The sequence below is a fragment of the Neophocaena asiaeorientalis genome, unplaced genomic scaffold, assembly GCF_003031525.2.
Source record: "Neophocaena asiaeorientalis asiaeorientalis breed wild unplaced genomic scaffold, Neophocaena_asiaeorientalis_V1.1 scaffold319, whole genome shotgun sequence".
Taxonomy (NCBI): Eukaryota; Metazoa; Chordata; class Mammalia; order Artiodactyla; family Phocoenidae; genus Neophocaena; species Neophocaena asiaeorientalis.
The window spans coordinates 489,537-515,307 of record NW_020174103.1 but is presented as its reverse complement, the minus strand read 5'-3'; the positions used below and the strand labels follow the sequence as shown (position 1 = coordinate 515,307).

Genomic DNA, 25,771 nt, shown 5'->3' with positions numbered 1-25,771 from the left:
AACTGAATTCATACTTGGCAAGTTCAGGGTATGGCATCTGGATGATTGTGGCTGGTAGAAGTCTGTTAATACAAAGATCTAATTTCTTAGTGAACTCTAACAATGGTACGTTTATCATCACGCATAGAATTACTCAGCAGATTGTCTCTTTAGATCCTGAGTAAGTCACCTTCTCCGCAGTTTTATCTTTGAAATTCATCTTTTGGATTTTAATCATAATTAGACTGAATATCACTGGGTTGTAAAAAAAAATGACCTCATGTTGCTAGTAACATAAACTTGGTATTTGGATTATATCATTATATCAATTTCTTACCTTTCTTAACTTTCCAGGGTGAGAACTTAATCCAACAAAGTGAAATAGTTTGACTTTTCAAGTAAACAAGTTTGATGACCTGTTATCTCTTTTTCTTGCCTTGTATTTTTCATTTTAGGAATCATCCCAGCCATCTGGACTCCCTGAATATGTGAAAATAGTAGAAGTTGGACCTAGAGATGGATTGCAGAATGAAAAGGTAACTTGATATTAATTTTACACAGTTTTTAAAAAATGCTAAATCTAAATATTTATTGAATCTAAAGACATATGGATTTCATATGTTAGATGATTACATTTGTTCTTAGTTGCTACTTGAATTTATAAATCTTAAATAGTATTTGCTTTCAGTTAGGAATTAATTTTCTGTTTATGCTTCAATAAATAATTTATGCAAATTACTTATAATTCTTAATGTTTTCTTAGATTATAGTTCCTACAGATATAAAAATTGAATTTATCAATCAACTTTCCCAAACTGGCTTGCCTGTAATAGAAGTGACAAGCTTTGTGTCTTCCCGATGGATACCACAGGTATGCAAATCCATAATTCCTTAACTAGATTCTTAATTCAACATTGACAAGATTTAGTGAACAGTGTGATATACATTGTGATATTAGCCTGATATATTTTGTAAGAGCATAGCATATTAGTAATTATTAGCCCATGCATTAAGATACAATTAAAGAAAAACCTCTTTAATGAAATATATAAATTAAGTCCTAAAAAGTTATTTGGACTTAGTTGTTAAAAAGTTATTTTGGGGCTTCCCTGGTGGCGCAGTGGTTGAGAGTCCGCCTGCCGATGCAGGGGACACGGGTTCGTGCCCCGGTCCGGGAAGATCCCACATGCAGCGGAGCAGCTGGGCCCATGAGCCATGGCCACTGAGCCTGCGCGTCTGGAGCCCGTGCTCCGCAATGGGAGAGGCCACAACAGTGAGAGGCCCGCGTACCGCAAAAACAAAAAACAAAAACAAAAACAAAAAAAGTTATTTGGAACTCCATCCTAAACCTGCAAGAGTGTATGGTCTGATATAATGAGTAGAAGCTAAGACTCTTAATAGCAGTTTAGGGTCCTGTCCTCCATTTACCATTTTACTGACTTTATGAGTGATCTGAGTATCTCCAGGTGATTTATCTTTTTCGTCTGTTAGAAGGAAGTAATGCTGAGTGTTGCCTGATACCTTCCCCATTATAATCCTATTTTAAGCAGTGAGAAATGTAGACATGCTCTCTCTTTTTTAATGCTTATATTTGCTAGAGGGTTATATATATTCATATATATTGATGAAAATATATGTATTCTTCAAAGACAAGGCAAAGGTAGTCATCCAGAATCTTCTCTTGAAGAGGATAGAGCCTTATCCAGAGTTGTCTGGCATATGGCAGCAATCATCACTTCTGAGACTTGGCCCTGATCTTTGAAACGTGATTAATAATTAGCAAACAGTGACACCCCCCCACTCCTTTCCCAATCCAATTCTCATTCCCTGGATCCCTGGATTCCTTGGACCCTGTTCTCATTCCTTGGATCTTTCAGTCTCTGCCCAGCGCTTAACTTCACTGATTACTTCTTCATCTGATTCCCTTGGTTTCCTCTATAATCCTCCTTCACTTATCCCCCTCCATTGCTCTTTTTGTCACCCCTGACAATCATTTCCCCACCACCAAGTTTAAGGTTCCCTTGAGATTCTTTAGTAATTTTCTCTGCCTGTGCTTTCCTCTTTGCCAACCCTTCCAAAATCAAAAGTTGCTTCTGAACGGATGACAATTCTATATTTCCAGTCCTGTCCTCTCTGATAAGTTTCAGCCGGATGTGCCATTAGCACCTGAAACTCAGCAGGTTCAAAGTCAGACTCATCATTGTTGATCCTACTTTATGCTCATAGCCTAACTGTTCCTTAGGGAATCTTGAATTTGAATTCTCAAAAGTCTTTTATATCTGGTCAGTTACTGACCAGTTACTGGTCAGTTACAAAAATTCTTCCTCCTCAGGAGAGCCTATTCCTGAGTCTCTTCTTTTCAATCCCATGGATGTATTAGTAATCCATACACTTATGGACTAATTATTGAGATAGTCCCTTCAATGATATTCCTAAGCACTGTTTCTCCCTTCCTTATGTATTTTGCCTATTGCTTCTAAGATAATCTCCCAGAAATACTAGCCTCCCCAAACTCACAACCCCCAGTTCTTTAGAACCTTCCTTCTCCTTGTTAAAAAAGTCTGGAAACCTGGCCTGGGGTTCAAGGTCTCTTTACCTGGCCCTACTTCCTTTTGCAGAAGCTCCTGGGAAGCCAAACTGCCTCTTGTTCCTACTTACATCCTGACTCTGTAGCTATACAGCACTTTATCTATATTCATTTATGTACATCTCAGTTTCTACACTGCCCTGAAGTTATAGCAAGATGGTGTAAGAAGGCTTAAAACATTAAAGCCCTTTTAATTACAAGGTGTTGGAAACAACAGAAACCACAAAAGGATTAATAGTATTAGTAATACATCACTTTTCACAGAGTCAGTATTCAAATATCAGGGTTACTTTGATTTCTCCTCAAAACAATCACTTTTCTTCATCCCAGTTGCCACTGTATATAATCCTATATATTTTTTATAAATATTGTCTGATGATCTGCTTCCCAGACTCTGAGAGTTATGGAGGTAGTGACCATGTCTCTCTTGTTCATCACTTGTATCCCCAGTGCTTGGTGCAGTAAGTAGGTGTTCAATAAATATCGTGACATGAATAATGAATCCATCAGCTGAAACCATAATAACATGGCTCAATTCTCTGGCATGGACAAGTGACTCTTACTTTTTGATCATGTATTTGGTCTTGTGTTACGAAGGCCACAAATATTTTCCTTAGGAAGACACAAACAGCTTGATGAGACTAGACATATTTCTTTGACTTGTCATTTTGTAAAATGTGAACTATTATTATTTTACTAGCTGTCATGTGAGACCCTTTATCATCTTTAAGTCTTCATGACATTGCCTCTTTATTTGATTTAGTTAATGCTCTTTTCAATATTTGATTATTGTTGGAGAGAAACTGGATATGCTGGTGTAATTTCAGAGTAACGTTTAGGAAGGAGGACAGGTAACATTAATGATGACCAACCAAAGTTATATTTCAGATTTTATATTTTCCTAGTCCTTTTCAAGATACTTTTATTTCCCAATGGTTTTGTGAAGCTGCTTACAGAATACGCCTCTTCACCACAGTGATGCTCAGGAAATTCTCTTATTCCACAGTATTGGAATTGTTTGATGGATTATTCTTCAGTCTGATCTAGGACACACCCCGGGACATTTCAAAGGATGAGACTAGAGCCCCTTGCAGAGAGCCACTCTTCTCCTTGAACAGCTACTTAAAAGAAAGAAGGGACAAAACAAAGGGAAGGCCGTCCCTCTGTGAGCAGTAATAGGAAAATGCCTTCTGGCCTCACAGGAAGTAGATACATTTGATGGGACTATAAAATAACATGATTCATTGACTTAATCTATTGAGATGTAATGAACTCGGCCTAGGCTCAAAGTATTATTGAATAACTGACGGAATCTCCACAAGCTCGTGAGGACAGCTGTGGCAGGGCAGAGGTACCTCTGTTCTGTGTTCTGTCTACACTCTGTCTGGAGCTGGAGTAAGTGACTTAACCTCCTTGAACCTTGGGAATCCCAACAATGAAGCCTGCAGCCTGGGAGGGTTTAGGGCAATAAAGCCCATGAATGGGTCCCTGTCTGTTGATGCCCAGAGTCCAGGGCACCTGGCCCCAACCAGGCTCATCAGTGTTATCTGAGCGTATGCCTGACCGACAGACAACTGACTGACTTATTCCGGGTTCCATGCATTTCAGTTACCTTCTCTGGGATAAACAGCCTTTTTCTTAAAGATTGAAGTATGTGTTTATTTTAAATATTGGCTCGGAAAGAAAAGAAAATAAAGGTACTCATCCTTCAAATACTAAGGAATATGTTATATATTTCACTTTTAATACTCATCTGGTTACATGCATTCCAAGTCAAAAAAAAAAAAAAAAGAAAAAGGAGTGTTTTAAATAAATCACATATCTGTAAAAGAGCAGTGTGCCTGGATCAAAGATAATATCGAATTGAACTTCCAAAGTTATACTGGTCACATATTACATAGCACATCAAGGGTTTTTCAAAGAACAGTCTTGAGAGCATCCCATGTTTTACAATTTGTTTTTCTAAAGTGGTGTTTGGATTCTAGATTTCACTGAGCTTGCCTGAGTGAGCCTTTTCTATTGTTGTGGTTGGAGGTTATCTCATTATGTAACTGCCAATTTCATTGTTCTGTTGCTAACGAAAAAGGCCTTAAATCAACAGAACTAACTCATAATGGTAACTTGAACTTTTATATTATAACCTCTCATTTTTAAAAAAAAATTAATTTATTTTTTATTGAAGTATTGTTGATTTACAACGTTGTATTATTTTCAGGTGGACAGCAAAGTGATTCAGTTATACATAAATGTATTCTTTTCCAGGTTCTATGACCTCTCATTTTTTGAGAAAATGTCATGACACCAGGCTCGTGTAGCTCAGAGTAATGTCTGAGATTTGTGACAGAATGATTTTAGTGCACCAGCTTACATGTAATTTTCTGAATAATTTCTAATCCTTCTAAAGATCCTGGATGTGGCTCGAAATTGGTATTCTGTTAATTCTCTGCATCTTCTTCTGTTTCTTTCCCTTAAACGTGGGTCATGGGAAGAGTCCTCCGGTTTATGTTTAGATTGCTGCTTGCTCACTTATTTCTTTTTTTAGCATTTCAAAACGTTTTTACAGCTTCCCTCCTACTGTTTTGTTTGGCAACAGCTTTTTTAACTAAAGCAGCTGAAAGAAAAGTTCCACAGTAGCAGGGTGCCATATAAAACAGGATCCCACACCTATAATCTAAATGGCCAGAAATGATAAAATACTTGCCATTAAAAAATACATGTTCTTTACAACTTATCTGGAAAAAGGGTTTCCTTAGAGTGACATATAATCTAAGGACATTTGAAATGAGTCCACATAGCCCCTCACTTCAGTGGAGCGAACAGCAGTAAGAGTAGAAAGAAAATGTGTTTATAAAAACTCGATGGGTTTACTGCAACTTTGGAATGTGGCTCTCAGTAATGAGCCTTTTAAATCATTATAAATACAATAATTTTTGAAGGTGAGCTAGAGTTTTCCATTATCTTTAATGTAGCCATTTGGTTTTAAACACATTTATTCACATGAGTGATTAAACTGAATACCATTTATTTAAAAATAAGAATACATGAAAAGTACAAGACACTGTATGTTTATGTCTGTCGTATACAAAGTCTCAGTTATAAATATTTGCTCTCTGTCTCATTAACTTTTAACTTTTGGAATGGGTGGGTCCCAAGTCTGGCCACATCAGCAAGGGGCAGAAATAGATTTTCTCTGTAAAGTAGAAAGAAATATACATAAAAGGCTGTAAAAATTATTTACCAATCAGTCTAACACTTAAAAATATGGCCCAAGCACAGTGTAAGCAGGAAGGAATGTGTAAACTTTTCCTTGCCCTCCTTTTAGTGGTGATGCAATTAATGCTTTATCGGTAATGAAAACACATTTACTGGATTGAAGTTTTAAGACTTAGATTTACATGGATGAGGTGCAGGAGACAGTAGCTTCTGCTCCTGAGCGCCCCCTGGCTTCTTTTTCTTGTTCTGCTCTTTTTGAGGGGGATGGGTGTGTGAAGAGGCAGGAAGGGGGTAATTTGGCAGAGATGTTTGTGTGCGTGTGTGTGTGTGTGTGTGTGTGTGTGAGCGTGACTGAAGGAGAGAGAAAGTGGAAGAACTGGTGTGGAGAGCTTCTGGGGAGAGCCCCGGAATTCTTTTGTTTATAAGGCACAGTGTCCTTGGCAAGGTAATTTCATCTTCTGCGAGTCTCATCCCCTATATCCTAGAGGAGTTGCCCTCTGCCATCGGCCAGAGAGGAGCCTGGTGAAATTTACAAGACCGCAGTTCCCATTTCGTGGGGTTACAGGAGTCCTTTCACCCAGATAGGCTAGTTAGGATATCACATGGTGATTTAGAGTTGCAAAGGTGAGTGTTGCAAGAGACAAGCAAACATGGTATGCCTTTCATAGCCAAGCCTTATAAATTTTCTAGCATCACTTTTCCATACCATATTAGTTGATGTAGTTACAAAGCCACCCAGTTTCAAAGGGAGGGGATCCATGCCACCTCTTGACTGGGGAGGGGCGTTGTAGAGGAGCACATGGGTGGGGAGATATCATTGGAGCCATTTTTCTAATCTGTGACACTTATGTTTTTTAAAATGATCTAGTAATTAATCTAGTTCTGCATGTGTTTTTTCTTACTGATAATTAAAGAATAAATACAGCTGATAGAAAAGCAGGTTCTGTATTGTGAAACCCCCAAATTCCAAAAAAATATATATATATTTTAGTACTCTCAGGGCTGCTAATGTTTACCTGACTCCTATCCACTCCCTATATACAATTGTGTTGCCTCACATGGGAGTCAGGTTGGTATTTGAGTGATTAACATGAAATGCAATATTTTAAAGTGGCTCCATCCTTCAATTACGTCATTGCTACTGTTGTCACAGAGGGCATGCAAATTGCCTAAAGCATAGTCACAGATTTTTAAAACACCTTTGTCTCTCTCAGAAAAGAACATGGAAATATGAAAATGTTTTCTTCTTTTTATTAGGATGGTGAGCACTACATGTTTTTTCTTTTTGAACTTGTTTAAGGTTATACTTTGGAACAAAATTGGAAAAAAAATGAGTTGCTAGCACTGTACATATTACTTGGCATTCAACAGTAACTCATTCTCGACCTAAGATGTAATTTCACTTCTGTGTGCAAAGAAAAAAGCAAAGTTTATAACGAAAAGCAATAATGTCACAATTCTACTGGTTAGATTTTCTTATTTTTTTCACATCATAGGGTATAATTCAATATTTTTTTAGACTTTTTTCCCCATGAGGCCAAAAACTATGATTCTACTCAAAGATTTACTATGCTCAGCATGCACTGCTTTTCTAATTGCTTAATCTGATCAATTACATTTTGACTGAAAATTTGTTTTGGTTCTTAGATTTATGAAATGTACCAAAAGTGTTCAAATAAAATACTTTATCTCAATTTTTATTCAATTATATTGTGTTTATCAAATTTTGTCTAAGTTTACCCATGAAAGAAAGAAACTTTCAAAGGCATTTTGATCATATGAAAATTCCATTTTTGTATATGATTAAAATTATATTAAAATTGGACCATGAATTATCAGTATGCAGCGACAGTTTGAAAGGTCTTGCATATAATACAATTGCATAAAAGCTGAATAGAGTACAGTTTGGCACAGAAAGACTGGATTCTAACTTTTTAATGGCATTTTCTGCATTATGCTGATTAGTTTGTCAATCTTATTTTACTATAAACTAATTCCATTGATATAACTCCTGACTAAGCCACTTAACATGCAATCCACTTTAAGAGAAGCAGGGTTTGTCCTGTGGACCAGACTCCAAGGAACTAAAGTATTTCCTGGGTGCCACGGTTATGACTCTCACAGGAAGAATCACAGCCATTAGTGAAAACCAGGTTTAAAGTTTAAAGTGTTAAGATTAAATGTGGACTGTTTTGATCATAAGTTTTAAGTATGCCAAGCAGCACTTGTTTTTAAGAATTCATGATCCTTGTACGTTGAACACGGAAAATGAAACATATACTAATTATTTTTAAATTGATTATGGTTTTAAAAGACATGCTTTGTTGATATGTTTATAAAGAATTATTATTCCAGTTAATTTTTAAAAATAAAAATAAAGTATTTTTTCCTAATTTTTAGATATACACACAGACAGACAGACAGACAGACACACACACACACACACACTACACGCACACTGATCTAATATTGCCTGGTTAAATTGCTGGAAAGTTCTCTAGGAGTCATATGGAATAGTAAACATTGGAAATTAGATAAATCTGAATGCTAGAAGTAACATTACATTCCAAAAATAATATTAAGCAATAGGTTAGTTTTATATTTCAAACTGACACATTAATGAGACATATATATGCTAACATTTCACTTCTTCCATATTTGATAAAATAAAAGGAATACAAATGTATATTATTCACTTAGAGTAAATATAAAACATTTACATTCTTATACTTAAAAATTTTTATCCAAATTCATTTATCCTGAATCTCCAATTTATCAAATTAAAGGCTGATTGGAATTATATTTTTAGAATAATAGAATATTCTGTAACATCTATGAATTTTAGCTATTTGTTCATCGTCAATGTATAGGACATTCTTTTGAAGAATGCTGTTCATTTTATAAATATCTTGGATAACTTCAAATTTGTAAAGGCAAAAGTTCAGAGTTTAAAACTGAGCTGCTTTAATTGTTCTAGGCACTCACATTCCTGTTTGCTTTATAAACTAAATTAAGTACTCTTTGAAATATCAACATATTGAAGCAAATTCACACTAACAACTTGAGAGCGTTAATACTACTTACTCCAGACCTTGTACTGCTGTGATGTGGGACTATCAAGAAATTTTAACACTGTTCTTAGTCAAGACCGATGCATCATGTATTGAATTCGGCTTATAGTATATAGTAAGAAACATATTTCTTAGTAGTCCCAAAATAGTTATTTCTTCACAAGTCCTCCAGGTTGTAGGTTTCCTGAGCTTTCAGTGACATCATTGCATCTGGTTAGAAATAACAACATACACATTTTCTGACAGAAAATCTGAGACCTGACTCTTACTTATTTCTGATATGATTTGGCAAAGTATTTTCATCCTTTATGCCTTGGATTATTTCCATTCATTTATTCACCCATTCACTGCTTTTATTGTGTCTCTGTTAAACACTGCATTGAATTCTTTTTTGTAATCAAAAATTGAATAATGTGTGGTTGATAGCAATATCTGTATAATGATCCAATTGTAAAGTTAAAATGGGTAATAAGAATGAAATCACTAAAAAAAAATTGACTCATATAATGGGGTTATAAAATCAAGTGAATATCTGTAAATGAGCTGTCATAAAATAGAACCTAGGAATCCAAATATGTTCAACAGTTTATCTTTAAGAGGTTGTCTGTCCAGGCTTTTCAAGTTTTGTCTTCTGTAGTGCTTAGCCAGACAGAGCTCTTCAGAGCCATATGATGTCAAATCATTGCAGTTAGATCTTACAGGCTATTGTGACTGCATTGCTTGCCAGCATAACAAGAACTTTTTTGCTACAGCGCTCTCTTATTGCCAGTGAGATGGTCTGCCTCAAACCTCCCAAGCTTCCCCTCTGCTCACCAGCGCAGCTCTCCACTGTGGGCAGTGGGGCTTCCAGAAGGAAGTGTAAGTATAGAGGGGAAAGTCCATTTACAGTCATCGAGAATGAATACAATTAGACACAGTATTTTAAAAGTCACTTCTGCTCCCATGCATGAGAAATAACACTGTTGACAGTGTTATTAACAAACACAAAGGCATGATATATGAGAGGCAACACAGTTGAATGGAAAGAAAATTATACTGGGAGCTTTGAGACTTCTTGCCCCTACTTCAGAGTCATGTTGGGAACATGATTGTTTTGACATGGGACGACCAGGAGGGTGGTCACCAAAGGCATTGACCCGAACAAAGAATCACTAATGCATATTTGTTATGTTTGCCTTAGGAAACGGGAAATGTTATTGAATAAGATGACTCTGGTTTCTCTGTCTGGAACATTTGTCTCCTAGTGTATAACCCACAAATCCATTGGGTAGATTGCGTTTATTTTATAATTTAAAAATGAATATTTGTAGACATTAATAGATTATGATGAAAATGGCTTGCAGGTTTCACAGTAAAAGAGTGTGGGTCATGTATGCTACTTGCTTGGGTCACTCCTGAGAAGCCTGCACATTCCTTCCCATAGAGGGCGGTACAGAGGCCCTTAGAACACAAAGGTAATGTTGAATAAGGAAGCACAGGAAATTATACACAGCCCAAATTAGTTTTTAGGCTTCTGGACTTAAGAAGTTTTGTGAGTATGGTGTCAGACCATTTTAGCAGTGGCAGCCAAGACAGGGTACTGGGTAGAAAAAAAAAAAAAAAAAACTAGATGTTCAATTTTCCAGAGATTTCCTGTGTTTATTATTGTAAGACTGTGATTTATTAAAACTGTCTTACTTCATCAAGCAGACCAAGATTTCCTCTGTGCTACTGAGGCTAAGATATATGGGGTTTGTGGAAAGAGTCTGTGAATGAGACAGGGTTGGAGTACCCAGGCTATAAGCTATTCATGGCTGGGTAGAGCGTTTTCACTTATGGCTGTCAGGAAGGGTGCTTAGTCCCATTTTTTTTCTCATGGCTGAATTTACGAATGTGTACCTTTAAGAGGAGTTACTGCTCAAATTGAGTTTTGAGTTATAGGTTCTGAAACCACATTATTTACACTTGTATAGTAATCTGTGGCATGTGTTGAAGAAATGACACGTCCTGTATCCATCCTTCCTGCTGCATAAGGAAAAGTATTACCATAAATGAGATATCATCTAACCAGTGGAGATAGTATGCAAACACCTTCTGATATTGTCTGCTCATTTTGAAGAGATCTGAATGCTGTCCTGGGTGATAGTGGGGTAAAAAAATCCTTCAAATATATTTTTAAAAAATTATTCAACACAGTGTATTAGTGAGGGTTATAGGTCCATGAGGATAAATCTATTTCCTGGCAAAATTTAAGATGGTTTATTTAGCAGAGACTTTATAAAAATACATATACCCAGAAATATTATGGATATACCAAGAATAAGACATGCCAAACTGAACTCAAATGGTAAGGAAAAGAAATACTGTAGACACCATAGATCTTTATTTCAGATAGATTCTTAACTATCTTGATGATATGACTAAGAGCAAGGTAGGAAATTTCAACCAGGCTTGGAGTCTCCGAAATGTTATTATTTTTCTTTAATCAATGGAACTTTTTTCACCCTGGATGAAACTTTATTTAGAACCTCAATATACGATACAGACAGAAAAATTACCACAAAATATTTGTATAGTTTCCTCCCAAGACCCTGGATGGGGCCCTAGCAATGTGCTCACCTGGTCATGTGTTTCAGTAAAATTTACAAAAGTTAGAGATTTTTGAAGATATTTAGACAATATGGAGGATGTGCTTAACAAAGAGGATTTATAGTGTGCTTTACAGTCAGACAGGGTCCCGTCCCTTCTCCCCCACTCACTGGGTGATTCTCCTCATCCTTTCCATCTCTGTCTACTTCTTCTTCTACAGAAACTGTCCCTCTCATGGTGGTTAAAAATGTTTGAAGAGGGCTTCCCCGGTGGCGCAGTGGTTGAGAGTCCGCCTGCCAATGCAGGGGACACGGGTTCGTGACCCAGTCCGGGAAGATCCCACATGCCGCGGAGCGGCTGGGCCCGTGAGCCATGGCCGCTGAGCCTGCGCGTCTGGAGCCTGTGCTCCGCAACGGGAGAGGCAACAACAGTGAGAGGCCCGCGTTCCGCCAAAAAAAAAAAAAAAAAAAAAAGTTGGAGTATCTTACCTGGATTTTAGATTACATGGATTTTAGATTCTACTCTAAACACATTTGCCATTTAAAAACAGTGCTAACTTCAACTCTGAGTAATTCTACTCCATCACACAATACAGGTGCCTCACCAGCGCCACCATGATGTGTTGAATAATTTCTGTGGTGATGCAAAACAACTCAACTCCTCTCAGGAAGTTTGCATTCTCCTTATTGACTCACTCTTACTGAGTTAAAATCATAAAGGAAAAAGTTTTATGTGTCATACACGTGTGTGAGACTTTCACATAAAAAAAATTATAGTAAATGCACCCCTGGAACTTAGTGACCTGTACAATGTGATATCTTTGTAATTATACTTGTTCTGGGAAAAGGAAAAAAAAATGTTCATCAGTGATTAGATTCTAAATGAACGTCTCACACAACATATATTCAGTTGGAACTGAACAAAATTTACTCAATGAATATTTTGTTTTCTCTATCAACTGTTATTCAGAAGAGAGGTAAAGGGTATAGATACTTTTACTTTTCATTTCATTGGACTCGAAAATGAAAGAAGGGTATGAATTTAAAAATTAATTTCTATAGAATATCTCCATAATTATCAGAAGAATTTAAATAAACAATTATGTTTTAAGTTTGGGCTTATTAAACCCTTTCCTTTTATAGTATACTAGAGTATAATTTATCATAGAAATTATATTTGCATATATAATATATGAATAGTTGTGCTTTATGACTATTTTTTAATAATTTCATACTTTATGCATAGTCTTACTCCATTAAACTATGAATATTTTGCTCCTTTAAAAAACATGCCCCTGAGTTATTTACATTTGGCCTAGATAAGGGTTAGCTTAAATATTTGTCATTATTCTACTTTAGGTTGCAAAGAAAAATACTTCCTTACCTGCTTCATAGAACTTCAGATCACATGGCATTTGTATTATTTTGTATTTTTGGTATGTACACACACACACATACACACACATTTCCCACCACTAGCCTGTGTATTATATGTATATGGACTGCCTCTGCATCATTTTTTAATGCCATAATGTTAGATATATTGTAAGTGTATAAAATGTTGAAATGAGTCAATATTCAAACATTGAAGGGCATTTAAAAAGTCCATTTTTAAGGTCTCACGATATTTTAAAATTAGCTTTTGTATCCACCAATGACAAATTTTATAGTCTATTTGTAAAATATATACTCATATGCATTATTTTGAAATTCCAATAATCTCAGGGAATTCGGATGAGCACTTAACAACGCTTAAACTATATTTTAGCCATTGCCGTTGTCTGGAGAACACATTGAAAGCATAAATATTTAGGAGAGATTATTATATTCAGATAATGACAAAGTATTAGTAAAATGTCTAAATATGTGTAATGTGGAGTGTCCAAATATAATCACCCCATGATAGAGTTAGTAGCAAGTAAAATAAAAGCTCTAAATAAAAGCTCTAAAAATTACATTCTAATTTTTGTGATGCTTTGCATATCTTTAAGATGCTTGCAAATTATTGCACAATTATTGTGACTATTTGAATCCATATCAAAATTTGGATACCTAGAACAATTGATTCACCATGGTATAGCCTGTTTGATTGGCTAGGTAGGTATGGCCATTCCCACACCATGGCCAGATGATGGCAAATCCTGTTACTAACCAAATAATGGGAATTTTTATGATCTTAAATGAAAAGTTACAGCAAAATCTTAAAAATATGTTAATTCAAACCAGATGTAGAAAGATTTTGTTAAGATGTCAAAATAGTACTGTAAAGGAATAGTTCTATTATTGTTTGACTAATAGTTAGACTTTAGACATTAAAATAACATCAAGATTGAAGTATAATATAAACTCTCTGAGTAAAAAAATAAAGTAAAGCAAGGATTTTATACCTTTAATTGAAACCTGCTCTACTTTATTCAGTGTAATAAAATTATATCCTATCATGATTTCCTAAAGCTCTTTACATAATTGTCTTTATTGACCCAATTTAGCCAGAATACTATTATGTCTTAAATGACCTCATTATGGTGTGGCTGTTTTTAAAAAGGAAAATGTTCTGATTTGTTGGATTCTAATTAATGTATTTATCATAATTTCATTAATTTCAATGATTATCAAAGTTTAGCTTTCATGACCTGGGAATTTGGTTACTGTCATCTCTGCTTATTTTCTAGTTCTGCTGATTGAAATATCTATTAAGTCACAGTTTAATTACATAAATTTCTACATAACGATTCAAGATTTTTGTTAAACTACATATAGAGTGAAATACTCACTTACAGGTTAATATGGCCTATATTTCTTGAAGATTAAAATTTGTCTTGTCTCCTTCATGCTGTGATGCACTGCCACACCTTATTCTCTAACTGCATATTGGTTTGAGAAGCACTCTTTATTGATTTCTGTTATCATGTTAATGTAAATGTGTCTCATAAATAAACATACTGTGTTTAGTTAGACATAAGTATTAGTAATATCAATGAACATTATTCTCTAGTAAGAGTGTTTTAGATTTCATTACAATGTCCTAAAACTAGCAGTAACTTTACTTGTCTTTCTGATTGAAATTAGGAATAAGTGCTCTAAATTTTTTATGATAATTTGTGAGTGCATGTTTGCATATATATGTGTGTGAGAGAGACACACAGAGAGACAGAGACAGAGAGACAGAGCTCACACTCTAGCCTCAGACACAAACTGGATATATAATCAAGAACTATGTTGAAATCTGCACAAATGTTAACTATTTTTAAAAGAAGTTATAAAAGAGTGAGGATTACATTTTTGATTAAAGTCACCTTCCTTATACTACCAGCCACTGTGTCCTATTAATTTTTCTCTGGTACTTCCATTCCCAGTGCCATTTCAGTGCAATGGAACCTGTCACAAGCTGCATCCTCACCATTGCCTGAGAATTGCCTCTCTTTTCTCTTGACTGCCCTCTGCACCTCTCCCAAGTTAATCTTTCTAAAATACTGCATCTATCCCAGTCTTCCCTTGCTAATTCAGCACCCACTCTTCATGGCTGTCTATTGTCTTCACAATAAATCCTGAATTTTTAGAATAATGTGAACCTAACTCAAGACACATCAAAGTGTGTGGCCCCCTGTCTTAATTTATAATCTATTTCTTGATTGTTTACCAATAATCTTTTCTAGCTGGATAGTGTATTCCTACGGCTACACCCACCTCTTCCTCTTTTCCAACCCTATTGATTTTTCAGTGTTTCAGCCTTTATGGCTTTGTAATGAATTATCTGAGAATTTAGTGGTGTCAATAAACATTTGCCATGCTCATCAAATCTTAGGGTCAGAATTTGAACAGGGTACAGGAGCAAAGTTGTCTCTGGTACACAGAGTCTGGGGCCTCAGGCTGAATCACCTGGAGTTCCTTCAATCACACGTTTAAGGGTTAGGGTTAGGGTTATGGTTAGGGTTAAGTTTAGGATTAGGATTAGTGTTGACTGTTGGCCGGGTGCTCACCTCCTCTTCACGTGGGACTCTCCATGTGGGCCTCTTCCTGTGGCTGCTCTGCAGGAGCTAGTTTTTCTCAGAGCAGATCAGCTGACTTTCCCATGGTGGCTCCCCGCAAGGAGAAAGCCATATAGAAGCTCTATCCTTTTTCATAAGCTAGCCTCATCATTCACATGGCATTATTTTTGCTGTGCTCTATTGGTTGGAGCAGTCACAAGCCTGCCTAGGTTCAAGTGGATGATAAATAGCATCCACTTCTTTATGGAGATCGGTGAGGTTTTGGAAGAACATGTGGGATTGGAAATACTGCTGTGGCCATTTAAAAAAAATGTCATTATGTCATATTAGGGACTGTAGTTCTTATCCCATATACTCTTTTAAACGTTCCTAGATTAGTATAGGCCCTGCCAACCTTTCCCCATTCTGAGCTCTTATAAACTGTGCTCTTGTTCACAACCAGTATATTTTTTTGAATTGTTAACTTTCCTAGTGCATCTCTTTGATCTCCCCAACTATATTGCAAATTGCTCAGTGCAAGGACGTTACTTTCCAGTGTTTATATTTCCCACAGGGCCTAGCATAGGGCCTTGGACACAGTTGATGTTCAATAAACCTCTGGGTTAAAGTGAAATAGGCTTAGAATAAAATAAGCTTTGGCTTTTATGCATCGTAGATGTCTGTGGTGGATGGTCTTTGTGAAGGATGCAGCTATGGGGCGGGCAACGGTGGCTGTGATCTCTAAGAAATAAGTGAACAAGAATCACATTTTAGATAGAATTAAATGTGTTTGTATTGAATGAAACATGAAGGCTTAAATGTCAACAAGGCATGATGGCAGTCAGTGGGAAGTGCTTTTTTGCATCTTAAGTATTTAATTTTAAATTTAAAATGTATTTAAAAATTCATTTAATTATTCCAAATAATAATCATTGAAAGTATTAAATTGAATTCTACAGGCATTTAACTCAGATTCAATAAGACTAATGGACCAGTAAGAGTAAATATTGTAACATTTCACATTTAAAAAAAAATGTGTAGCTATGCTAATAAAAGCATTTATACTCTAATTTACTTTTATTTCCTTTTAAATTAAAAACAATACATGCTTATTTTAACAAGTCAAAGTATATAGAGAAAAAACAAGTCTTCCCTCAACCATTCCCATACTGAAGATACAAAGTTTGGTTTGGTGCATGTTTTTACAGCTTTCTCCATGTTCATTTTGTATACTTTTCATTGTTTATATATTATTCCTTATATTTATTGTTCATGCCATAATTTATTATTCTTCAATATGCAAAGCTCATGGTTATGTCAATGGTAATTTCTCTATGTGATGATTATGGGATTTGATCATCAGTTATTGCTCTAGGAGGCTAAATTATAGACTTCGTAGCAAACTGGTAAATTTGATATTTTAATTCAAAGTTAGCTTTTTTTTAATAGATTCATAGAAAATACACAAAATAAAGTCTTTGTAGGATAAGTTTCCTGCTGTGTGCTCCATTGTATTTATTTGTTCACGTTACAAGAACAAATAGTAACTCAAGGATATAACTACGTAAAGCATTATGACTGTTACTAACTAAAACCAATAATATACTAAGGTCTCAACCTTGTTAAATTCTTCTAATAGATATGTGTAATTTACACTTTACTAAATATTGTAAAATTTCATATGTTAAAAATTATTTGGACGTAAAATTTTCATGCAGAAGGTAAATGCACAGCCTATGGCCTTTCAAACTCTTCCCACTATCAGGGGTATTGGAGTCTTGACCATAAAATGAAAGGAAGAGAATAAAGATCAGTCACGTGAAAACACTGGAGTTCAGAATTCCTGGCTGTCTGTTATCAGTCACTTAAACAGATCCTGTTATGTGAGGACGTTACACCCAGATCTGGTTATTATGTATTTATGACATTGAGAACTACTTATCTGGCATGGTTTTGCTATTTCAAACATGAATTGATAGAATATAATTGCCTGTATTATTATAACCTCCTGAAAAACTAAAAACGTGATTGATAGAATATTCCAAGCCCCATATCTCTATATAACTATTGTGTATTTAAGATGGCAGATCACACTGAAGTGATGAAGGGCATTCGTCAATATCCAGGAATTCGATATCCTGTCCTTACTCCTAATCTTCAGGGTTTCCACCGTGCTGTAAGTGTGCTACTAATCTTTCTAAAACTGATATGCTTCTTGTTGTAAAGATCTTTTCAAAGTTAAATTGGTGTGATATGACCCCCTTGTTATCCTGCATAAATACTATCACTAATACCCGTAATACAGGTACATGGAGATCAGTGACCTTGTGGCATTTTTGGGACTAAAATGCTCCACATAATGGCTCTTCCAGTCTAACCATTCAAGAATTAAAACATAGAAATACAATTACCCATTTTGATGAAATTCTTTTGAAAGTATATTTTGTGCTCCCCACTTAAACAAGGAATACAAAATATAACAAAGATTTCCCAATACAATATTATAATTATTAATGTTATTGTAGTGGATAATTATTTTTGTCACTTTTTCTGAGGTTGCTGTTGTTCCCACCCTCTACATGGTGCTAATCACTGTCTTTGGAATTGCCTCTACCAACTTTCCTTATTTGTCTTCCAGTTTGTTTCTTCCAATCCTATGTGCCTTGGGAATTTATATGCCGAGAAGCTTTCGTAATTACACATACTAGAAGAATCAGTGTAGTTTTAAGTAAAGGTTTGAGGTGTTATGCTTACATGGCTTTATTGTAAAAGTTGAGCAGCAGCTATTTTTGGTATTAATGGATATTTTTCATTTTTGTATTTGTGACTGGGTTGCATGAAGTTGAAATTGTGGGTGCTAGTTGGTGTACCACCTATTAGTGTATCTTGTGAAACCACTTTTATTTGAATTAATACAAATTTTATCACATTGTAAAGAAAGACAGAGACATTTTAAGAAATTATAAATATGGCTGTCATCCGGTCCTAAAGAAGTAGGGAATGTAACCACCTTGAGAAAGATATGAGAGTACACCCTCAGGGTAGCATAGAAAGTAATAGGAGAAACTTTGGCTTGGGAGTCAGGCAAGCCTGTGTTTGAAACATGGCCCCAGAACTTTTACTAGCCTTGGGACCTCCTCTTAGTGTTTTAGCCTCTTTGAGCCACAGTTTTCTCATCAATAAAATCGCCATAATAATACTTCATTTACAAAATTGTTTGTGGATTAGAAATAGGTCATACAAAATACAACACCAGCATATAGTAGGTGTTCAATAAATAGTACTTTAATTTAGTTAAATTAAAAAAAATTTTTTAAGTTCTTTTTTAATATTCTTTTTTAATATTCTTTTCTTTTTTAATATTCTCTTTTCTTTTTTAATATTCTTTTCCATTATGGTTTATCATAAGATACTGAATATAGCTCCCTGTGTTATACAGTAGGAACTTGTTTATCCACAGAATTTTAATTTTAAAGGTTAAAAATTTATTTTGGATGGAAGAGTGGAAACCAGTATTTTAAAAAAAATGTTGGAGGAGAGATGACAGAATTTTTTTTCTTAATGTATTAATAGGGTATCATAGAGAAAGGGGAATCTAGGCACAGTGCTAGAGATATATTAATAGAAAGTCTTAAAAATCCAGCTGGAAAACTAGGAAGCTTGACGTTGAAAACAAGCACTGGGAAGCCTGGAGGGAGGAGAGAAGATGGCCAAAGGGGCAAAAGGGAGAATTGATTAGGTCGACATTTTGGATTTGAAGACTTGCAAGAGGATTAAGGTCTTAAGACACACAAGAGTTTGGTTGTCACAGTCAAGGTATGAAACAGTGGAAGTGAGGTTAAGAGATAGGGAGAAAATTTGGAGCAAAATCTAAATGATGACTTGGAAAAATATTTTTCTGTTGGATGGTAAGAAGAGAAGAAAAACAGAAAGCATTTACTAGCCTCGATTTTAATAATTAAGTAAAAATAAAGTTTTCCATAGATATCAAGAGATTTCATTGCGGTGCTAGTATTTTCCATAATTACGGTTAAAATATTACTGAGGATAACTTTTAGGAAAGGCAAAATTAAATTGGAACATCATCATTGTATATTCTGTGATTTATGAGTGTTGTAGTTTGTGGAATTATTGTGCTATCATAAAATATTTTTACATTTCAAAAGTGTGTATGCAGCAAGTTGAGAAAAATCTAATTTAAAATTTTAAGCAGAATGTTAAAGAATTCAAGTATTCTTTTATAGAGTAGTTAACATTGCTTCTGCTGCTCTTGTTTATGTTTTTGGAATTACTAGCTTTGGCCTTTGATTTGTATTTTTCAGGTTGCTGCTGGAGCCACTGAGATCTCTGTTTTTGGTGCTGCCTCTGAACCCTTTAGCAAGAAGAATATTAACTGTGCTATTGAAGAAAGTATGGAGAAGTTTGAGGAGGTCGTTAAGTCTGCAAGACACATGAATATTCCAACACGAGGGTACTTATGAAATCCCACAAACTCTATTTAGTTCATTAACATCAATTGTTAAAGCTCTTTATGAACTATCTAGACATTGTTTTATGACATATAATTATATACATAGGGTATCTTATTTATACCCTGATCTTATGTGATCAGGGCCATGATTATATACTTATTACTATAACTACCTCATTAATATCAGCTGATAATTTATGAGGGCGTATCTAACCCTTATGTTGTCATGCATTTGAGGTCAGAGGGACCAACATCGCAACTGACATTGTTACTCATTTTATTAATTCCAAATTATCCAAATGCAGCCATTTTTGGATCTCAGCCTAGTGTAAGCGGATAGATTGTTATGAACTCATAGTAACATTTGGAAAGGAATCATCTAATGTGGTTTCCAAATTAAAAAATTTTTTTAAGAACCATGCTTTTTCTTCAAAGAATATATTGTACAGAAATTCAATAGATTATGTAAAATGTAACATTGAGAACTGCACTGGGACGCTGGGCCCATCATTCCACCCATTCAGCCTCCCCTTAACAGCTGACTTCCAGGTTTTCTCTGTGTGACCCCCAAAGCAAAATTATTTGGGGAAGGAGAAGAGAGAGGAAACTGGTTTGGTTCTTGTCTGCTTCCAGGACAGCAGGGGAGCATCTAGTGCAAACAGGCTCTATACTCAGGCCCGTGTCTGTGAAATGTATAATAAATTCGCTGTTACTTAAGAAAGAAGTTGTTTCTCAGACATTAGCTAATTTTCTATTTTTATAATTATGGAGATATGATAAACATGCTGTATCATCATAAATTAAAATACATAGTGTTTGTAACAGAAGGCTGAGTGCTGTCACTGGGCTTAGATGCCGGTTGTATTTCCTATGGTTGAAGTAAGCAAAGTTCATAGTGGCAAGAAAGATTCAGTCATTAATGAGAAAGACAAGTGGATCCAATTTGGAGTGACTGGATTAGAAAAGGATTGGAATTCAACCAAGGTCATTTGGAGAGCAAGTAGAATTAGATTACACCATAGTTAGCTATCTTGTTGGTTTGCTTCCTTTTTTTTTAACTTCTTTTTCCTTTCTCCTTAATAAATTTCCAACATGACTTTTTAAATATATAAAGATATTTTTGTAACTGACATGCATACATAACATTCAGAGGGCATGCAAGAAAGTTTAAAAACCAAGATAATGTATTTCCATAGACAGAAAATAAAGGATGTCTGTTCTTAAGGCAAAAGTTACATAACCACCATCAAAAAGGAGAGTTGTCCTTTAAGTTTCTAAATTCAAACATACATAAGTTGCTTTGTCTCTCTTCCCTCTAAAGGAAAGGAAAAAATGAAGATGCTCTTCTTCTATTTCAATTTATGTTTAAATGTGGAGCAAAGTAATTCACATTGGAAGGTTGAAAAACACAAAACTTTAAGAAGTCAGGTACATGTAAGCTTATGCTTCAAATGGGAAGTGTTTTTTTTTTAATGTTGAAAGATGGATGTGAAAAAATTATATAATAACAAATTTTATCATTTTAGTTTTTATAAAATAGAATAGGTAACTTAATAAGGTTAATAGAAACCCTAACTCCCCTTTAATACTGATTGCTGAACATTTAATATTATCCTATCAATAAAGAAACTTCTAACCATGCTACAACCTAAGAAGTTTTTCAGGCTTTGATAAGAAGAGTACAGAAGTGCAGATGGATGAGAACTCACCCACAGCCAAATGAAATCAGTGAAAGTACATCAGAGACTTATTGTAGTTATACTGTAGACAGATGTATGTTTTCCAACGCAGACTTCCTTCCTTTGGAGAACAAGCCCTTGATTTTCTGAAACACTAGTCATTTTTAGAGCTATGCCTTCGGATGGATGGATATGAGTTCACTATTTGTGCAGTTGAAAATTATCTTCTCTCCCAAACTTTTACAGAGTTTAAATTAGATTTTATTTTCACTGGCAATCTAGATGGTAGGTACTCATTATTAAAAGTCATAGGTCATTGGTACTCATTTAAGAGAAAGAGCCATGCTCAACTAGTTGAATCTGAAGTAGATGCTCCAGCCAGTGTTACTATGGCAACAGCTGCATCAACATGGACCATCACCCAGAAAATGTATATCGCCAGCTGCTGTCAGATTTAAAGGCCATGAGGCAGGACACATTTTATAAAGGCTCACTAAAGCCATTTAAGCTTCTATAAAAACAGTAAAGTTTCATATGTTCTAAATAGCAACTTTTATTACAATTATGAAGGCTATTGCTTGTTTCCTCCCCTCCCAGAAACACACACATACATATGCCTATGTACACGTTTTTATACATGCTCTGAACTTTATGTAACATATGGGACACATTGGGGAAAGACATGGTGCCAGATCGTTGACATAAAATGCAGAGTCAGCTAACTACTGCTGCACATACAGTGTATGTTAGAGAGCAATGAAATGTCTACAATTTGGACTTCATTCTTTAATGTGTATTTCACATATGTTTAAAAAATGCAGGTTATTTTTCTCTTATTTGTTTAATTTTTAAAACATTAAAAAGACAGAGAAAAATAGAAGCCTGTTATAAATTTAATCACTTTCTTTCTTTTTATCAATGGCATTTATTGAAAGAATTATCCCTTGGTTTGTCAAAATCTGTTTAAAATTGAAATCCCTCTGATATGAAGTAGTGTTCTCATCTATCATGTAAGGCATTCAGGTTTTTTTTTTCTTTTTTTTTGTTGTTTAATTTTTAAATTTAAGTTTATTTATTTTTTTATACAGCAGGTCCTTATTAGTCATCAATTTTATACACATCAGTGTATACATGTCAATCCCAATTCCCCAATTCAGGCATTCAGGTTTTATTCCTTTTTGTTTGAAGTGAGTATCAGCTTCTCTTTAATGATGTCACAAGAATCACATGCTCACTCTTGTGAAAATATTAATTTAGAAAGGAAACTATCTCTAAGGTGCCTTATTCATTTCATTATTAGATGCTTATAAACATGTTATAAATTCACAAAGTCAGCAGGTGTGCATATCAAAGCAATGTGCTTTTACATGATAACATCTTAGGCCTCTTCTATAAAATGGCCTAGAATGATCTGATCCATGATTAACTTCCTGAAAGTCTGAGCCTACTGAATTTTGAAAGAAGTCAACTGATAACATTTTTAGGAGCCAAACAAAATTATTCACCCACTGTTAAAAAAAATACAAATTGCAAAAATATTTCACCATGAACTGTCAATGCTGAATTTATTCTCAAATTCCCAGAAAAAGTAGATATACAAAGTAATGAGAAGGAAGAATAAAAAGCAAATTAGCAATTAAACTAATATAGACAGCCACAGATAACATTTAGGTATGGAAAAACAAAGACAGTTTTAGGATGTGATAATGTTTTGCAATATGATTAATATTGCAATGTGATTAATATTAATAGATATTTTGGAGGAGACAAGGAATCAGGGTTTCATAGAACCATAACGAGTCTAAGGTGCATATTTTATATAGCTCTTCACCTATTGTCACCTTCATCACCTACTTTCTTCTTATACAAAACCAATGAAAACCCAATCAGTTTTTAAATGCTTCTGAATAAAATAAAAATAAAATAAAATTCTGTATCATTTATATCAGTGACCAATTTCTTTGAGGAAAGACCCTCAATGTTAGGAAATTCTTCCTGTGCTTAGTTATTTTTGACTGGTTGCCTAACTCTGTATAATTTCTAGCCTTTAAAATGGCAACCATTTCTAACAGCTGTGAAGTCAGGGCTCAGTGTTCTTTCTCAAAATGGTCAGCTTTCACTGGATTTCCCTTGGAGAGAGAATTTGTAGCTCAACACGTTTCTTCAAGAATTTGCAGCCTACTTGTTTGTTAGCCAAACCATCTAGGTCGTGTGAACATGTATTTTCTATCCTTCCCCTGCCTCATGCAAAATGTCATTATGGATCCTGATCCTGAAATAGCAGCCTTCTTGAGTAGGATAATGAGCCTCCTTGTTTAGGGCTTAGTGTTTTAAATACACAGTGACTGGCAGGCAGTGTTTCTCATTGATGAAGCAAATGTGTTCCATCAGGTAATCTATCCCAGTGGAACTCACTTGCATATATGGCACCATCTTCCTATAAGTGGACAGTTTATTGGTCAAAGTTTCTTTCCAATTTCTACTGTTAAACTGAGGCCTTTGCATTGGTGTGGAAGAGCAATTCAAATCATCATCTACCAAAATATGGCACATGAAACTCTAATAGTGAGACATCTGTTAAAACTATTTTCTTTTGTACATATGTTTTGTTTGAGTTCAACTTATTTTAGCCTCACATATTATTCTGTCACAGCTGTCTGCCAGATAACACATACCCAGCTACAGTTAATATGTGTAAGTTGTGTTTGTGAAGTAACATCTAAATAGCCTTCACGTACAGCTTTTGAGCAAAGAATGTGTTTTGTCATTTCTCGTGAAATTTGCATTTTAGAGCAAAAGGAGAATTTTAGCAGAATTGCTTTTTGAGACCAAGGGAAGGTCATTATTTCTTATATCATCCACAGAGATAAGTGCATGATAGACTCTCAACTTTATTTATAAGTGGCTTGTTAATAATGGAATGCTATTTTATATTGTTTTTAGGTTGATATATTCTTCATGGGTTCATCAAACTTGTTCCTATATTTAAATGTCTTAATTACCTTTAATTGACATTACATGTCATCTCATCTCATCACCCTTGGCATTGTTTTTCTCTTCTGAGGATAGCAGTGGTTGACTACACTCCAAGTGTTTGTGATATTTATTGAAGGCTTTTACTCAGTCTTTTGGTTCCTTTATGTCAGGGTGGTTTGAGGAACATGGGCTAATTTTGGGAAGGTAGACCTGAGTAAGGCCTAACTGTAGGTTATTTTTCATGATTCAGTTCTGCTAGGTAAAGCTGTTAAAAGCTTGAATGCTTCTGTTTTATATTTTATCATGATTTTGCATAATATTGATAAATGGCCTCAGCAAGCACAAATAAAAATAAAACAACTCACATTTCTATCCAGAGTTTATTGTAATTTTAGTACAATTGGCTTTAATATGGTTGGTGATTCCTGTATTACCCTGTCATCCTACATAATGTTTAAAACATGGTTCCAAGTCTGAACTCCCAAATATGTGCTGTCATCTCTGACTACAGAATTTAGAATGTTAAGAACCTGAATCTGGCTATACGTTGATTGTAAAGATTAGGAATTTCATAGGAAATTATTCAGAAGGTTAAAATGACATCTTTACTAACATATTTTTGCATTAATTCATTCAAGAAATATTGTTTTATATAGTGTGCTCTCTTGTGATGCTATGTGTAATAATGAAAATGAAAAAAAAGCCTAACTTCCAAGAGTTCCCAGCAGACTGGGGAAGTAATATGTATAGAGATAATTATTATATGGTCAAAAGAGCCAAGTACTTTCAGAGACATGCAGATAAATCCTATGAAAGTTCAAATTAAGACTGTATTAAATTTCTCTGGAGTTATTTGTAGAAGCCTTCATGGAGGTGTCAATAAAGTGAAATCACTAAAAATGGGTAAAAATGTGGAAACATAATCAGAAATGATGGCCTCCTCAGGCAGGGTAGGAAGTCTACAAAGAGCAAAGGCATAGTGAAGAGAAATCTCTAGAAATGTTTGGATAAGAGGGAGAAGTTTATATTTACTGTAATAAGAGTAAATATGCAAGAGAGGTAGAAAGATGAGTCTTCACAAATTGCTGAATTTGAATATCAAATTTATTCAGTAGACAATGGCAAGCCATTAAGGATTTTCAGAGTGTAAAAATATGCTCTAGGAATATTATTTTGGCAACAGATATTGGAGTGCAAATGAGGGAGTGGTGTGAGACTAGAGGCAAGGAGGGCACTTAGGTGACGTCTGTGACCATCCTG

General features: G+C 34.9%; 1 protein-coding gene across 3 annotated transcripts in view; it reads left to right on the top strand.

Moving 5' to 3' along the window:
* The window catches only part of HMGCLL1 (3-hydroxy-3-methylglutaryl-CoA lyase like 1), a 131,012-nt gene that overhangs the window by 45,405 nt on the left and 59,836 nt on the right, over window positions 1–25,771 (top strand). The window contains exons 2-5 of one of the 3 annotated variants that reach the window (XM_024754692.1): window positions 435–515; window positions 743–850; window positions 17,466–17,561; window positions 19,708–19,856. In XM_024754692.1, coding sequence (XP_024610460.1) covers window positions 435–515; window positions 743–850; window positions 17,466–17,561; window positions 19,708–19,856 — 434 coding nt within the window. The remainder of the gene's footprint in view (window positions 1–434; window positions 516–742; window positions 851–17,465; window positions 17,562–19,707; window positions 19,857–25,771) is intronic. The other 2 variants (XM_024754693.1, XM_024754694.1) reach the window with 2 other exon arrangements.